We start from the raw sequence: 17,932 nt of genomic DNA on the forward strand, positions 1-17,932 counted from the left end.
GTGACATTTGTGGGGAGGGGTAATAGTGAGAACTGATGAAAACATGCCCCCCTTTTCTGTTAGTGAAGGCCTCTACAGTGGTACCTCAGGTTAAGTACTTAATTTGTTCTGGAGGTCCGTTCTTAACCTGAAACCATTCTTAACCTGAAGCACCACTTTAGCTAATGGGGCCTCCTGCTGCCACCACGCTGCCGGAGCACGATTTCTGTTCTCATCCTGAAGCAAAGTTCTTAACCTGAAGCACTATTTCTGGGTTAGTGGAGTCTGTAACCTGAAGTGTATGTAACCCGAGGTACCACTGTATTAGATCAAGGCCTCTGCCACAAGCATAAGGAATCCCTGAGCAACATTTACTGAAACTTGCATTTTCATTTTCTTGTGGTTCATGTTCTCTAAGAAGGAGTTAAAAGAGCTGCTCTGGTTGAGAGAGTAAAATGCTTCCAGATTCCTGATGCCATTTTTTCCACTCCCTCCCAACTCATGTGATTATTAGTGGCCTTGCCAGTACCTCTACTATCCTCTATTCCTTTGCCTTTATCAGCAACTGGATGTAGAAGAAGAAGAAGAGTTTGGATTTGATATCCCGCCTTTCACTCCCCTTCAGGAGTCTCAAAGCGGCTAACATTCTCTTTTCCCTTCCTCCCCCCACAACAAACACTCTGTGAGGTGAGTGGGGCTGAGAGACTTCAGAGAAGTGTGACTAGCCCAAGGTCACCCAGCAGCTGCATGTGGAGGAGCGGAGACGTGAACCCGGTTCACCAGATTACGAGACTACCGCTCTTAACCACTACACCACACTGGCTCTCTGGATGTACAGGCATAATGCTCATTACTATGCCACAAAGAGATCTTGGTTTCTGCAGATAAATGGCTGTTAAAAGTGTGACAGTAGGCTAATCCAAGACGCGGGTGGCACTGTAGTCAAAACCACAGAGCCTAGGGCTTGCCGATCAGAAGGTCAGTGGTTCGAATCCCTGCGATGGGGTGAGCTCCCGTTGCTCGGTCCCTGCTCCTGCCAACCTAGCAGTTCGGAAGCACGTCAAAGTGAAAGTAGATAAACAGGTACCACTCCAGCGGGAAGGTAAACAGCGTTTCCGTGCGCTGCTCTGGTTCGCCAGAAGCAGCTTAGTCATGCTGGCCACATGACCCGGAAGCTGTCTGCGGACAAACGCCGGCTCCCTCGGCCTATAGAGTGAGATGAGCGCCGCAACCCCACAGTCGTCCGCGACTGGACTTAACAGTCAGGGGTGCCTTTACCTTTAGGCCAATCTAATCCCCTGTCCCTTGGCATTTAGTACGTAGCCACTGCTACAACCACCCCAGTCAGACTCAGAAAGAGCCAAGCTCTGTGCAGCAAAGTTCTAGGCTATGGAGGATCAAAGTTAAATTGCTGCCCAGAAGGATCATAGGAGCTAGAGGCAAATGCATTGCCCAAATCAGGCAAAGTCCAAGGCAGCTATCAGCCAATGGGGACAGAAACTTGGATCTCTGGTATTCTGAGGTGCAAGTTAAGGCTGTATAAGGTCTGGTGGGTCAAGATTGGTCCTTGGAGTCAGATGACTGAATGTTTAGAAAGGCTGGTGCTGCAGCCCCATGGCATCCATGAGGTTCAAAACACTGCCCACGAGACTTCCTGCATAAACAGAGCATTGCTGATACAGGAGCCCAATGCTGGGAGTTCTAGTTCAAGCCCTCCCTGATCCCCCGACGCCTCCATTTCCAGACACAATCACATGGGCTGGAGCTTTCAAGGTGGCTTAGGGCAGCCTTTCCTCAATCTTGTGCCCACCAGATATTGTTAGAATATAGCTCCCCTCATGGCTGGGGTTGATGGGAACTGCAGTCCAACAATATCTAGAAGTCATCAAGTTGAAGGGGGCTGGCATAGTTCTCTTGCATCCAAGGTTGGGAAACTATCAGCTTGGGAAAGATAAGCCCAGCTCCTCCACTCCTGGAAAGAGAAGCCCATCGTTTGGGCACCGCCAGAGTCTTGTGGTCCAGCCAGCTAAGAATATAAGGTGAGCTCTGCTGGACCAGACTGATCTAGTTCTGCAAGTGTTTGAGACTCACTTAAATCCCAAATGTTCAGAAATCTGCTTTATGGTAGCCAATGTAAGAATTCTCAACATCTCCCCATAAGATGGAAAGCAGCATGAAGGTGGTAACATTACCCTTCCTCAACAGAATGACAGGACTTCAGGGTACCTCCTTCCCACCCATAACCCCCAATTTTGCCATTTCACCAGAGATTGGCTCCTTGCAGAATGTCAAGGATGGCACTTTCCCCTATAATCTTAATTAAGAAGCTAAATGTTGACAGGAAGTTTCGTGTGTGTGTTTTTAGCATCCATAATTACAGGTGCTTGAGGCAGGTATAAACACCACGCCAATGCAGGAACAAAAAGAGAATTTCATCTAAGTATAAACTGGGAGCTCTCATCACAAGAAGGCATTAAAAGAATTTTATCAAACCACTGCATCTTAATTGAAATGATATTTATTCATATGAATAATGCAACTGAATAATGAGGGATGGATCTGAACGTTTCTTAAAAATCTGCCTGAGGCAAAACTTTCTTATCTCCCCACACATCATGAATAGCAGAGCTGTTGGGATGGATTAGCCAGCAAGCTAAATATGCCATAAAAGCAGCTCCCCAAATAATATGGGCTCTTTCCTTATTGCCAGAAATTGATAGGTTAGTAGGGAGAAAGTACATTTTAGGTCCTAGGTAGGGATTGGTGAATCTGTCAATTTCAGTCCCTCTCCATTTCACATTTTTCCACTTTCAAGTTCAGTTCTCCTTACTAGTTTGTGAATCTTGTTTCTAAAAGCCTAATGAAATGAAAACTCTCTGTGTTTACATACATGTGTGTGTGTTTGAATCTTGATTCTGTCTTCCGTGTTACTGTTCCTTCCAACTTTCTGCCATCTGCAAGTTTGATTAACATCCCTTGTACTGATATGTAATTGATATGTTTTTGTATTTTATATTTCTGTATATATTTCAAAACATTTTCATGTAAAATACTCATGGGTTCTGTATATTAAGCAGCATACAAATTATATACAGTATAATGGGGAAAATCTGCATGACTGTACATACATTGGTGAAAATAACACCCAAAGGACATTATATTGGAAGAAATTGTTTGCAAAAAAAAACGTGTATTTGGGGCAAATTGCATGCAAAAATGTGTATGTTAAGAGAAATGCACATTCTGAAGAGGCTTAAAAAATAAAATAAAAAGCAAACCAAGCATTTCAGAGTCATGGGTTCAAGGTTTATAAAATGATTGTTGTCAGAATGGAAGTTTGGCCAAGAGCGGATTAATAGAGCCAGTGAGTACTGCTAGTGACTGCCTTAATAGTTCTGGCAGAATTGCCTAGAACCTTCATTTTTGTTAGGGAGGTTCATCTCCGTAACTGATCTCCTGGATGGTTGGAGCGTTCAGAATGGACCAAGGGGGGAGCATGCAAGCTCTGCCCCTGTTCTTGTTCCTTTGAAAATGGTGAGGTTCCTAACCATCTGGGCATGTCCACATATATTAGAAACCTGGTTCTGTAACATGCAGGGAGCCGCTAAGTGTCAAAGTTGGTCCCCGCTTTTCAAGCTCATTCTGTGTGAGTTGGAAGATGACTGGAACATCAATTGGAGGAGAAAGGGAAAAGCTGTTGCACTCAATGATACCTGCATTGCAGGAGGTTGACTAGAAGATCCTCGTGGTCCCTTCCAACTCTATGATTCTATTATCTGGAAATGGGATGAACTGAGCTTAAAATTTGAAAATGAGTAGGTGAGGGAAGCCAAAACTGACTGATTCGCCCATCCGGCGCCAAGCTGAAACCCTAAGGCCAGACTGACTTCCTTCAGAAATCCATTCTTCTAGGCTGGCCTGAAAAGGCTTCAGCATGAAGAGTTCCTACAGGGCTTCACTCACCCCTGCTCCCTCTGTTTGAATCCAGTCCCAGTGGGCAGGAGAACAATAGTCTCCTCTTTTCCTCCTATTTTTAACTGTCAGAATAAGCCACTCTAATCCCCTTTTCTCCAGCCAAATATATACTCAATGGCAGCAGTCCTTTCAAATTTACCAGCGATAATTTATCAAGATGTTTACAAACCTGATTTAGTATCCACTCAACATAGCAGGGGAAAGCTTTCACTGCTGGGCTTTTATCAGCTACTGGGCTTTTCTCCGACCCCTCCTTGGCTTCAGCTCAGATCTCAAGCGGATTGGAGTGCACTGCTTGTTTGTGACCAACATTTCATCTCTTTCTCCTTAAGGCATTTGCAGCTAATGCACTAGTCAAAGCAGACATCTCATTTTTATCCATCACAGGGCAGTGATTGATATGTGCCATTTTTTCCAGAGATGTGCTGTAGTTAATTCCCCTTCTGCATCCATGCCCTCCAAGGCCTTGGATTTCTCTGCTTTCTTGCAATTTATTTATATTGGCCTTGTCGTGTGTAGAATAGGGCTGCGCTGAGACCTGATCTCACCACCATATTTTTTTTTTGCTTCCTGCTCCCTCCCCGCTTCCACATGGAGTGTGAAAACTTCTGGGAGATGGGAAACTAAGGGGCGGTTGTGTAAATGCTTCTGTTTACCTTATGGACACAACAAGGCAGCCAAGGGTGTCCCTTTAAAACAGGTTTGAAACATTCCATTTGCACTTGCAAGAGGTTCATTGAAGACAGACTTCTAGGCTAGCAGCTTTGCAAGGGAAGAGGATGGGGAGACAACCAGAACAATTTGGCCATGGCCCGTGACCTCATTTGCCACATCCCCAAAGGCATATTTAGGGTCGGTTCAGTTGCACCAGGTGCAGTGCACTGAAATCTGAGACATCAAGTCTGCCACTGATATCCCCATTGGCTCCTCGCATCCCCATCAGGTCCATTGAGCACAACTTGCCACTCACTGTGGTGTGCGCATTTTTAATTTAAATTTATTATTTGTTCTAGGACAGTGGTTCTCAAACTTTTCTGGCCACCAGTCCCTTGGTTCCACAAGGTCATCCCCATTGCCTCTACCTAACCCTATAAAAAGCAATATTCAGAATAGTGGGTTTGCACGACCCACCAAGGAAGAGAAAAACACAACAAGATTCAAAGCAGTCTCTGTTAATTGCACCTTTAGTCAAATCCAACTATAACTATTTAGTTTAAATAATTCAACAAAACTTAGGAATATGATCCAGTGATACCAACTTCTCAACGCCTGATAGTTGCTTACATCTCCAATGCCCACTGCCTCTTAGCGCGTGCCCCGGGCAATCCCAACCCAGGGAGCCGCTGTTTTAGGGTAAGATACAGGTAAAGGTAAAGGGACCCCTGACAGTTAAGTCCAGTCACATACGCTCATTTGCTTTATAGGCCGAGGGAGCTGGCATTTGTCCGCTCCACAGACAGTTTTTCCAGGTCATGTGGCCAGCATGACTAAGCTGCTTCTGGCACAATGGAATACTGACACCAGAGCAGTGCATGGAAACGCTGTTTACCTTCCCACCGGAGTGGTGCCTATTAATCTACTTGCACTTTTTGGTGTGCTTTCGAACTGCTAGGATGGCAGGAGCTGGAACCGAGCAACAGGAGCTCACCCTGTCACGGGGATTCAAACTGCTGACCTTTTGATCGGCAAGCCCAAGGCTCAGTGGTTTAGACCACAGCACCACCCGTGTCCAGGGTAAGATATAACACCAAGCAAAACACAGTGTTTCAACAGATGCTCTCGTGCATTTGGTATTTGGCACTTCTAATTTGTCATTATCCAGGAAACTCAAACCAGCGGCGTAGCGTGGGTTGTCAGCACCCGGGGCAAGGCAAGTAATTTGCGCCCCCTAACCCGGGGCAAGGCAAGTAATTTGCGCCCCTAACCCCTAACCTGCCGCCGCTGCCAGCTTCTTCTTGCTGCTGCCTGGGCTGGTCGGGTGTGGTTCTCTCCCGCGCTCAGCGCTGCGCTGGGCGGCCGCTGCACTGTCCCTCCCCCAGATAGTCCCTCCCTCGCTCTCTCTCTGCTCCGCACCGCAACGCACGCCTGGCACCCTCCCCCTCCACAGTGGGCGGCGACCCGGCAGCTCGGATCAGATTCGCACAGCCAGCACTGCAGTGAGAAAGAGTGAGTGAGCCAGGTAGGGACAGAGAGCTGTGAGCGCGAGCATGCCCCCCCAAATGTTGCGCCCGGTGTGGCTGCCCCCCCTGCACCCCCCACGCTACGCCACTGACTCAAACTCCTAAATTGGGGGTTGGGGAATCTGCAGCCTAGGTCATGTCCCTTCGCCAGCCATGCCTCACACTCTCCTCAAATGCTTTTGCCTGGCTGGTATGTGCCCCTGAAATATGATAACATTCCTTGCCTGCCTGCGGGGTGGATGGAGAGACATGCATGCAGACCTGTATGTAGAGTGTGAGTAGAAATCACACACTGTTGCCTGGCTGGAATGTAGCCTTCTCTACAATGGTAAGTGTCGTGTCTGTTTTGCCACCCATTTATGCCTCAGGCCCCGCACACCACTGAGATGTGGGTGATGGGAAAAAGGTACCCCACCTCCTTCTTTCCCCCACAATTAACCTTTTAGTCATTACAGTTTTGTCCATATTCTGAAATGCCCTCATCTGCCATCTCTCTGTTGTAACTAGCATAAGGTAAAGGTAAAGGGACCCCTGACCATTAGGTCCAGTCGTGACCGACTCTGGGATTGGGACGCTCATCTCACTTTATTGGCCGAGGGAGCCGGTGTGCAGCTTCCGGGTCATGTGGCCAGCATGACCAAGCCACTTCTGGCAAACCAGAGCAGCACACGGAAACACCGTTTACCTTCCTGCCGGAGCGGTACCTATTTATCTAGTTGCACTTTGACATGCTTTCGAACTGCTAGGTTGGCAGGAGCAGGGACTGAGCAACGGGAGCTCACCCCCGTCTCGGGGATTCGAACCGCCGACCTTCTGATCTGCAAGTCCTAGGCTCTGTGGTTTAACCCACAGTGCCACTCGCGTCATAACTAACATAGGTGGGGGCATTGTGCCAGTATCATGTTCACTTCTGAGTCGTTCAGCAGCAATCATTGTGACAAATGTTATAGACACACAGGTTTATCACGGTCCTGTGACATATGGTATAAACACACAGATTTTTCACAACGCACCATTTAAAGTTTGGGAATTGAAGGAAGAGGGGAGAAAAGTTGAAATAGTTGCTAGAGAGAGGCATAAAAAGCTGCAATTTGGCTGGTTTTTTATGGTGGAGGAGGACAAAAGGTAGGCAGGGGTCTACTGGTAGATCACTGAATGATTTGCAGTAGATCAGCAAGGATTCTGTCTCCCACCTGCTTGACCATTAAAACAGGGTTGGGTTTCCTCTTTTCTAAATTAGGTTGCTGAGATGAAGAAAGCTTGAAGTGAAAACCAGGAGTGGATTTTTGTGTGACAGGACTGGGAGGGTTCTGTTAAAAGAAACCTGCAAGCCTGAAGTCTGCCCACCTTTGTATTATGGCATTCTCTTCCCCTGAGGCCCCAGACAGCCATTTACACAAAAGCAAACCCATCAGCACTTTATGTTATGAACTAAGGCCACACCCACACAATACAGTTAAAGCAGTATCATACCATTTCAACAGTCGTGGAGAATCCTTTGGATTGCAAGGTGTATGTGTATGTGTGCTGACCTCACAGAGCTACAGTTCCCAGGATTCTCCATGACTGTTGAAGGCGGTAGAATAAGGAAGTCCCAGCACATCAGTCAGCACACTGGATAAGAAACAGCAAGCCAGTCTGCATTCCAAGATCGCAAACCAAATTAAGCAACTCTGACCCTCACTCCAATTAGTAACAGACTTTAAATTTGCAGAAGGGAAACCATTTGAACATAAAACATTTCTCTTTCTTTAAAATAAAGGGTCTTCATCCTTATTTCATAGAGAACAAAACAAATTAGCTAGTATGAGCCAAAGTACCCATGCAACTTAACAAATTTAGAAAATCTTATCCTAATAATAATAATAATAATAATATCAATGAGATGAGAAAATGCAATTAAATCTTTTCAACTTACGTAGGGAATAGTGTCTAAAGTATCTGTGTTGACGATGATTGGGGCAGGGCTGGCCTGTGTGAGGAGAAGGAAAAGAAATTAAATTTATTATACTTAATAATTCAAGGCAAAATGTGTTTCAAAAGGGTTTAAAATGTGGCCTGGATCACAGCCAGCAAGGGGGGGAGGAGCAAGGCATAACAAATCAATAACTTTTTCATTTCATACATGCACAGTGTTCAAAATGCCCCGACATTTTAGTTCCTGAAATATTATTAAACAACAGGCAAAGATTTTCACTGTTTTGTTTTTATGCTGGTTTTAACATATGCATTATTTATCACTGTAAATCGCTTTGGGTTATTGCTGTAACAAAAAAGCAATCAATAAGTTTGATGGTGGTGATGATAATGTCCAATGTGGCCCAAGTAACCTGCTCCATCAGCGCAAGGACTTCCACTTGCTCAACATAACTTTCCCTCTCCCTCTTCCCTTTGCCCAACCCTGAGATCTGTTCTGGATTTTCCTCAAAACTCTAGAGCAGATTTGGGGGGTTGGGTGTGGGGTACACATGGGAAGAAAGGGGGCAATTCAACTGCACAAACAGAAATCCTTGCGCTGACAGAATGCATTAGTTGGAGACAACCCAATGAAGCTACACATCACCCAAATTGCATGCTGTCTCATTTAGATCAACCTTAGGAAATCTGCTAGGTCCAGTTTCCAACGCTCGCTTATCTGCAGCCTTCCTTTTTCATTCTATTTATTTACATCTTCCGCTCTGCTGCCCTCCTTTTCGCCCTCATTTCCTTCTGCCCCTGGTCCTCACCCGTGCTATAAGCATTTGTTTTCATTTCATTTTAACCCAACATCTTGCACACCACCCCCATAACCTGACTAAAGACGCCCTTTCCTCCAGGCAGATCTTTTCCCACTCTCCGATTTAATACGAAGCAAATGCTTCCAGCTGGGATGTTTTACTACCCTGCAGATAGGACAGCTGACAGTTGCGGTGACAGATTGGAATCCTGATAAGATAGATGGAGCCCTACCGCTGGGACAAAACTAGTGCAGGAAGTCTTTTAAAAAGTGGGAGACAAATAGCTTTTGGCTTGCTTTCTGGGAAAGGTGGGGGAGGGCTGGTGGGGGTGGGGGATAAAAACTATAGCGAATATTGCAAATGCAAGCAAACAACCTGACCGTCGCTATTCATCCATGTCAGCTCTGAATGGCAGATGCAAATATAAACAACAACTTTTCATATATATATATATATATATATTTAAAAAGGTCTGCACAATAATTCTGTGTGTGTGTGTGTGTGTGTGTGTGAGAGAGAGAGAGAGAGAGAGAGAGAGAGAGAGAACCCTTTGCACATGCATTCTAAAAAGAAAAAGGGGAGAAAACCCCCCACTGATTTATAGCTGCATGCAATGTACCATTCATAATAGGTGCAAAGTGCGCATGTTTTGTCCTCTGATGCCAGTTCCCTATGTACAAAACGTATCTTAGCCCTCCAGACAAGCATCAGACATATCAGCTTCTACAACAGAGGCATGAATGACCACAGGCAGGCAGTTCTGGACCCATCATAGATGACATAAAAACAAAGAGCATGTGTATGTTCTTTTTGTTAATATACTGGAGTGGTGGCCGCGAGAAGCAGATAGTCCCCTTTGGCCGCCATGAATAACAGTTCAAAATGCCTGTAAGGTATTTAGGAACAACAGAGAGGTTTCCTTATGCCAGAACCAGTCTGCTTTTCAATCTAGCCCAGTACTGTAAGAACATGAGAGGAGCTTTGCTGGACCAGGCCGGTGGCCTACCTAGTCCAAGATCTTGTCACCACAGTGGCCAACCAGCTGCTTGTGGGAAGCCTACAAGCAAGAACCGAGCAGAAGAGCACTCTGCCCTCCAGTGGCTGTGGTGATCACACAGGGTCCCCGGACGTTTCACCATCTACTGATCCCTGTGCCACCACTTTATTTCTCTCTGCCACCACCCAGGCCCTACCTGCTACAATACTGAGTCCAGTGAGGTTTAAATTGAAACATAAACTTCTATTTATTTATTGCAGTTTAACAAGCGTGTGGTTTCATAAACGGTATCGGTCAATTACAATCATAAGGTGCCTATCCAGACCTATAACTTCCGCTAGCTGCTCTCCCTCACTAAACCACCTCTCAGATATTTACTTGTCTTCCTAGCTCCTAACTGTTCCTGACTCAGCTTATTTCGCGACACTAACTCAACCTACCCACAGACTCTATCCCAATTCACTCCCACTCCAACCAACCACCCAACGAACTCCTCCCTTCACCCCTCCCACAGCTGGTTTTATAGTCCCTCTGATTCCACCCCCAGGTTCTGATTGGATAACTTGTTTAACTATTTCACCTCCAGCACTCTCATATGTTAACGTCACAGTGGCTCCCAGCCACTGATTTTCAGAAGCATACAGCCTCTGACCACTGGACAGAGCATCTTTGGTCCCCATCAGCTGTTGCCCAATAGCAGCCTTCACATCAGGCTGCAGTAGAGGAGGGAAGAGAAGAGACGCAAGGTCACTTAATTGGCACAGTTAAGCAGCCAGCACCTTTGGGCACCTATCCCCCCGCTTGAACCTTCCCACCCCATCTTGTCATTAGAATGACTTGTAACTGAGACCTACTACCTGAGTTTTCTTATTTCTTTCTCCTCTCCAATCCATTTTCTTCTTATGCTACATTTTTTCTTAGATTGGAAGCCTGAAGGCAGGGGCTATCTTTTTTAAAAGTGCTTTGTCAACTTTTCTGGGAGCCTCCCTTGGCCAAAGAGCAGGATACATATTCTTTAAATAAAAATCTGCAGAGTCACAGGCCAAGGTCCTTCCACCGCCTGAGACCTGAAGCTTTTTGGTAGGGTTGAACAACTTGGGAGTTGCTGCAACATTAAACTGCAGATAACAGAATTGGATAACAGCCAAGACTGGACTGGAGTCAGGGGAAGGTGCGCTGGTAAAAAGACAGTTGGAAAAATATATATACACAAATAAAGCTGTATTCATAGAATCATAGAATCATAGAGTTGGAAGAGACCACAAGGGCCATCGAGTCCAACCCCCTGCCAAGCAGGAAACACCATCAGAGCAAAGGATATATGAGGTCTAACATGATTGAGAATCGTACAACCAGGGACGGAGAATTTCAAAGCGTTAAAATTGAGATATGGAAATAACGAGGAGGGGCAGGACTGAGATGTGGAGATATGCTTCAGAGGTCCAGACTATGGGGCTCCTCGAAAAATCAACAATTATAATTTGGATTATAATTTGGTCTTTTTTATTTTAGTTTTTCATTTTAATTGGATTATGATTTTTTACAGTGGTACCTCTGGATGCAAATGGGATCCGTTCTGGAGCCTCGTTTGCATCTTGAAGCGAACGCAACCCGCGTCCGCATGTCTGCACATGCGCAGGTCGTGATTCACCAATTACACGCATGCGCATGACATCATTTTGAGTGTCTGTGCATGCGCGAGTAGCGAAACCCAGAAACAACGCGCTCCATTACTTCTGGGTAACTGCGGATCGCAACCCAAAAATATTCATCCCGAAGCTACTTCAACTCGAGGTATTGGAAAGTGAATAAAAATGATTTTTTAAAAAATGAACATGGGACCTTCTGCACTGAAAGATGGTCTCTCTCTCTCCCACCTTGGCTCCAAGACACTTTCCCTCACAATGCAGGTGAGGGCATTGGTGGCCGGTGCCAATTGGGACCGATAGGATAGAAGGTATGGAGCCCAACACTAGGTGGAACCAGAGGCCAATGGCAGGAAGGTCCAAGTAATTCTAGTTTTGTCTTCATCCTTCTGCCTGCTGAGTTCTACATGGGCAACACTGACACTAAAGGAGAGGAAGTACAGGCTGTCAAAGGCACTAGCTGAGGGTAGACTGGAGTTGATGGGGCAGTTCCATACTAGTCTTCGTGAACTAAGCTGTACTGGGTGGGGTTCAGCTCTCCTCATACATGAGTCCCTTTGGATAAAAAAAAGGAAAACACTTACGTTTCATGGATGGAAAAGGCAGGTGAAAAACAAATGTGTTTGCCCCCATTATGTCTAATTTGGCACTAATTTACAGCAGCTAAGCCCAATTACTGAAAGAATGTCACAAACTCTGTTTGAATCAAAGATTATCACAACGTAGCTCAGGCAAAGCCTCCAAGGGCAATATTATTGTTTCAGTCCCTTTGGAATAGGCAACTTGTGGCTTCCCTGCTTTTTAACTTTCATTCTGCATGTTTACATTATCTCTGCCCCCTTGCATTTTTAAAGAACAAATCAATGAATTGCATATTACCCAGCAATAATGGAACGAGGGAACAGTTCCACACACACAAAAAGACTGTAATTATCAAGCAGATTTGTCCCTTCCCTGACATTTCTTGGTGGCATCTTGAAATTAGCAGTGATTCATATACATGATAGAGAAGCAAGCTTGAATCTGATCCACCAAAGGACAGCATAAATGTCAAACGAGAGCCACTGCAGATTGTGAACAAATGTGTCATGTACCTAGAATTTCAATTTGCAAAACATAATCTATTTTATTGAGTTTTTAGTGCTCATCCCTGCTGGATGGAGACACTTTGCATTAAGTGAGTCTGCACAGAAACTGTGCCAACATTCAATATAGCTGGGATATTAGGAGAAAAGAAATTAACATTAAAGCGATGAGTATCATAATGGCTTGTATAACATGCTCATATTTGGAATACTGTCTGCGAGAGGTCCCTATGTCCCTTCACCTGTTGTTGAGCTCCAAGTCCCATCAGTCCCAGCCAGCAGAGCCATTGGTCAGGGATGATGAGAGTTGTGGTCTAACAACATCTAGAGTTATAGTAAAAGGTCCGTATAGTTAAAGCTATGGTTGTCCCAGTAGTGATGTATGGAAGTGAGAGCTGGACCATAAAGAAGGCTGATTGCCGAAGAAAGGATGCTTTTGAATTATGGTGCTGGAGGAGACTCTTGAGAGTCCCATGGACTGCAAGAAGATCAAACCGATCCATTCTGAAGGAAATCAGCCCTGAGTGCTCACTGGAAGGACAGATCCTGAAGCTGAAGCTCCGATACTTTGGCCACCTCATGAGAAGAGAAGACTCCCTGGAAAAGACCCTGGTGTTGGGAAAGGAGAAGGGGACGACAGAGGATGAGATGGTTGGACAGTGTTCTCGAAGCTACCAGCATGAGTTTGACCAAACTTGGGAGGCAGTGGAAGACAGGAGTGCCTGGCGTGCTCTGGTCCATGGGGTCACAAAGAGTCGGACACGACTAAACGACTAAACAACAACAACAACATCTAGAGGGCCACACCATAGGTTCCTTGCTTCTGCTGTATGTAGTAGAAACGGCTTGAACCAACTATGGCTCTGCTACTGAAATTTGACTTAGTATGGTATAGTGGTTAGAGGAGGCTTCCTCAACCTCGGCCCTCCATATGTTTTGAGACTACAATTTCCAGCATCCCTAACCACTGGTCCTGCTAGCTAGGGATCATGGGAGTTGTAGGCCAAAAACATCTGAAGGGCCGAGGTTCAGGAAGGCTGGGTTAGAGTGTCAGGCCAGGAACTTGAGAGACCAGGGTTCAAATCCCCACTTGGCCAGGAAGCTCACTTGGGTGACCTTGGGCCAGTCCCTGCCTCTCAACCTAACCTCTATCACAGGGTTGTTGTGAGGATTAAATGAGAAGGGCGAGAACTATGGATGCTACCTTGAGTTCCCTGGAGAAAAACGTGAGATAAAAATGCAATACAGTGGTACCTCGGGTTACATACGCTTCAGGTTACAGACTCCACTAACCCAGAAATAGTGCTTCAGGTTAAGAACTTTGCTTCAGGATGAGAACAGAAATCGTGCTCCGGCGGCACAGCAGCAGTGGGAAGCCCCCTTAGCTGAAGTGGTGTTTCAGGTTAAAAACAGTTTCAGGTTAAGAACGGACCTCCGGAACAAATTAAGTACTTAACCTGAGGTACCACTGTACATAAACAGCTCGGCAGACCTGAGCTTTCTCACACTGACAGAACGTATGTGTTCTGCACATCGCATCTCCTGCACAAGGTAGAGTCATGCGTGTAGCCCACGCACCTCATGTGCAACATGCAAAACAGCAAACATGTGAGAGAAGAGTTTGCATGCACATGAATGAGCATCACTCCTGCAGCACGCAACATACAGACTCTGCACAACTGGGCAAAGTACAAACTGCCCCATAGTTACCCGTGCTGAGGACCAAACCACCAAGGAAGCTTGGTGGTTTCACGCATCGTGGCATTTTGTTCTAGAAATCACACACAACATTGTATTCTGCAAGCAATGGAAAACAAGTACTTGCTTCCTCCTCGCCCCTCACAAGAGGCCTACACACAATCTAGGTCTACCGCATATTTTTGACCCTAAAATGTGCTTCTTGAGAAATTGGCTTCATTCCCAAAAATGAAAGCTGATTGGAAGTTGATCCTACATTGTCCCACAATGTGTCCATTTGAAAACAGGCTCAAGCAGTTGAGGCAATTCACACCTGCCCAATGACATTGTGGGTGGGTGTATGCCAAGAGAACTCTCCCCAGGGTGAAAAGGGCACTGATAATCTAACCAAGCAGTGGGTTTTCCAATCCATATCAAGTCACCACATCTCCCCTTGTGGACAGAAGTATCTAGAATCAATCTAGATTGAAAGGAACCTATTGAGGATGAGCACAGACTATTCCACAGTGAGAAAAACTACATTTTGTGTGTGTGCTACAAATGGGTTAGTGTGTACACAAAGAATTCCAGTATTCAGGAAATAATTATTTCCAACCCAAATAATTAAAAATTGATTTTTCATATGTTTGCAAGTGCTTTTTTTAAAAAGACGTTCAGTCTGATGTAGCAAATATTTCAGCCCAGCTGTCTAAAATTATCAGGAACGTTATCGCTTCTGACATAAATCCATTACTGAAGTGATCAATTTGTAATGTTCTTGCACTCTGTTCAACATTTTGTTTTACTCTTCAGACCTTTCATGATTTGTTGTGGCAATAAAATGATGCGTTATTTAGAACAATCGAGCTGATGAATGCACAGCAACGGAAGAATACTTAAATCATGTTAAAGCCCCAATCCCTAGCATGCTCTGAGCATTTTCTAACAACAGCCACTGCCACCGAGGAATCGCAGCAATTTACTTCTCAACATTTGAAAGCCAAGTGTTTGAAAATGGTTATAAATATTGTGACATTCCTGATTAGAAGCAAAGAAAAAATATTTTGGCACACACCATCCCTCCTATGCAGAAAGCTCATGGCACTGAGTGAACAGCAGGGAGATATCTGTACCAGTGGCCAGTATCACCACATCCATTCCATGGCAAGTCCTGATCTGGTCATATGGGGATGTGGTTACGGGGTGCACACGAGGGATTTGGAAGATGTGCACTGGGTGAAAAACAAACTGGATCATTTTTTAAAAAATAATAATAATATTTATTCAAATTTTAAAGGTTACAAAAAGAAAAAAGGGGGAAAAAAGAAAAAAAAGGAAAAACAGAAAAAATACAAACAATTGAAGAAAGAACAAATCAAACCTTTACATCACTTGCTTTCATTCACTTACTTCCTTGACCTCCTCACACTTCCCATTTTTGTATTCTAATTCAATTAGATATTTCAGCAAATCCTTCCCAACTTTGTTTTTATCTTAATAGTTTATCTTAATATTTTATCTTAATATATTGTAATTTTACATTCCCTTCTTTCACCAACTTATTTTTACTTAATCCTTTATATCTTTTCTGCTAAAACCACATAATTCTATTCCAACATCTTTCTAACATTCCTTAATTTTACAATATTTCTGTAAATAAACTTTAATTTTTTTCCAATCTTCTTCCACCGACTCTTCTCCTTGGTCTCGGATTCTGCCAGTCATCTCAGCCAGTTCCATACAGTCCATCATCTTCGTCTGCCATTCTTCCCGGGTGGGTAGATCTTGTGTTTTCCAATACTTTGCGATAAGAATTCTTGCTGCTGTTGTGGCATACATAAAGAAAGTTCTATTCTCCTTTAGCACCAATTGGCCGACCATGCCCAAGAGAAAGGCCTCTGGTTTCTTCTGAAAGGTATATTTAAATACCTTTTTCGTTTCATTATAGATCATCTCCCAAAAGGTCTTAATCTTTGGGCACGTCCACCAAAGGTGAAAGAATGTACCTTCAATCTCTTTACATTTCCAACATTTGTTATCGGGCAGATGATAAATTTTTGCAAGCTTGACTGGTGTCATGTACCACAAACTGGATCATTTTATTTGCAGCACAGAGCTATAAGACCCTACCTGTCGGTGCAAAACCTGTCAGTTTCAGTTTCCCATTCTTTACTCTACATTTCTGCAGCAAATGGCAATTTTCAAACAAACAAATCTTCATGAACATGCCTCTGCGTTGTAGTATAAATTTCTCCTAATAGTCACAATGTTTGCTGATATACAAACATTCTTGCAACCAATTTCCCCAACATGATGCATTTTTTGTACGCAGTTTTCACGAATATACGCATTTTAATGCACACTCTAGCATAATGCACATTGTTCGGACAGACAATTTAATCTCAGATTTTGGAAAGCTGTGGATTTTGACGGATTGCTGTGTTTCGCATTATGTATTGTTTCAAGAAATGTGAATTAGGTGGGTTTGCATTAAAATGCAAAGAAAACAGAATCTCTCCCCCCCCCCCCCCCATCTCTAGTAGTGAAGACATTTTTGTGGTCTTCAGAGTGCCTCTACAGAGGCAGGCAGAAAAAAAGAAGCAGTTCTGTCATCACACACAAACATACACACACCCCGCCTGGGAAAAATTCACCAAAACAAAGTCTCTGGGAGAGAAGGCAAACCTTTCACCTCAATTCCCTCTCCCTTGATGGAAAAGAACTGTAGCTCCATGGAAGATCATCCACCTTCCATGAAGAAGGTTCTTGGTTCAATCCCCAACATCTTCAGGTAGGGCTTGCCTGACACCCTGGAGGGCTGCTGCCAGTCAGAATAGACAATACTTGGCTAGATGGACCAACCAATGGTCTGACTCAGTATAGGGCAGCTTCCTATATTCCTGTGCGATTCCCCAGGGCTGAGGAGAGTCACTGGCCTGGACTTGTCACCTGCATATTTCCATCTTCTCTTGTGACATGCCCTGTTCCTTTCTCTTTCAGTCTCACCTTATTGTCCCTCTTTGCCCTTTCTCCAGCTGCTTCTCTCTGCCTCCCTCTCCTGCTTACAAGAGGATGCTGGGTTTTATTCTTGGAGCTGGAGACTCCTACCCTCCTTGACCCTTCTGTCATTCAGCAGCTCTGCCTTTTCACCATCTACAGCCATTTCTGGATTGACATAGCTTGGCCACTGTAGTCCTGGCACTGGTAACTGTAAGACTGGATTATTGCAGTGTGCTCCATGCAGGGCTCCCACTGGGCTTTGTTCAGAACCTGCAACTGGTGATAAAGGCAGCAAGAAGGTTGCTGAGTGGGGCATCCTGGCAACACTATATAATAGCTGCCAAGGGACCTGCACTGGCTGCTAATATGTTAGTGGGCACTAGTCAAGGTTTTGCATTTAAAGTCCTAAACAATTTAGGATTAGGTTTCGTAGAGGACCACCTAACCCTATCTCACTCTGTTTGAGAACTGTGCTCTTCGGAAATGCACATGGTTTGAACTAGCAACAGAGTTTTTAGTGTTGCAGTTTCAGCCTTCTGGAATTAGTTGCCGGCTGAAATTAAAGTGCTTACAGTGTTGATATTCAGGCAGAGATTGAAGACATTTTTTTGTTTAAGAAGGCTTTCCCTGAAGTGTGACTCAGTCATTTTACAGACTATTAACGGGACAATTGTAG

The 17,932-nt window shown here is 44.7% G+C and overlaps 1 protein-coding gene across 32 annotated transcripts in view; it reads right to left on the minus strand.

The window, feature by feature from the left end:
* Positions 1 to 17,932, minus strand: part of DLG2 (discs large MAGUK scaffold protein 2) — an 874,668-nt gene that overhangs the window by 295,169 nt on the left and 561,567 nt on the right. For 31 of the 32 annotated variants that reach the window (XM_079973452.1, XM_079973437.1, XM_079973448.1 and 28 more), the window contains one exon: positions 8,053 to 8,106. In XM_079973452.1, coding sequence (XP_079829578.1) covers positions 8,053 to 8,106 — 54 coding nt within the window. Of the gene's footprint in view, positions 1 to 7,607; positions 7,627 to 8,052; positions 8,107 to 17,932 lie in introns of those variants that run through there. The other variant, XM_079973450.1, reaches the window with a different exon arrangement.

Source organism: Podarcis cretensis (genome assembly GCF_951804945.1).
Source record: "Podarcis cretensis genome assembly, chromosome: 4".
Classification (NCBI taxonomy): domain Eukaryota; kingdom Metazoa; phylum Chordata; class Lepidosauria; order Squamata; family Lacertidae; genus Podarcis; species Podarcis cretensis.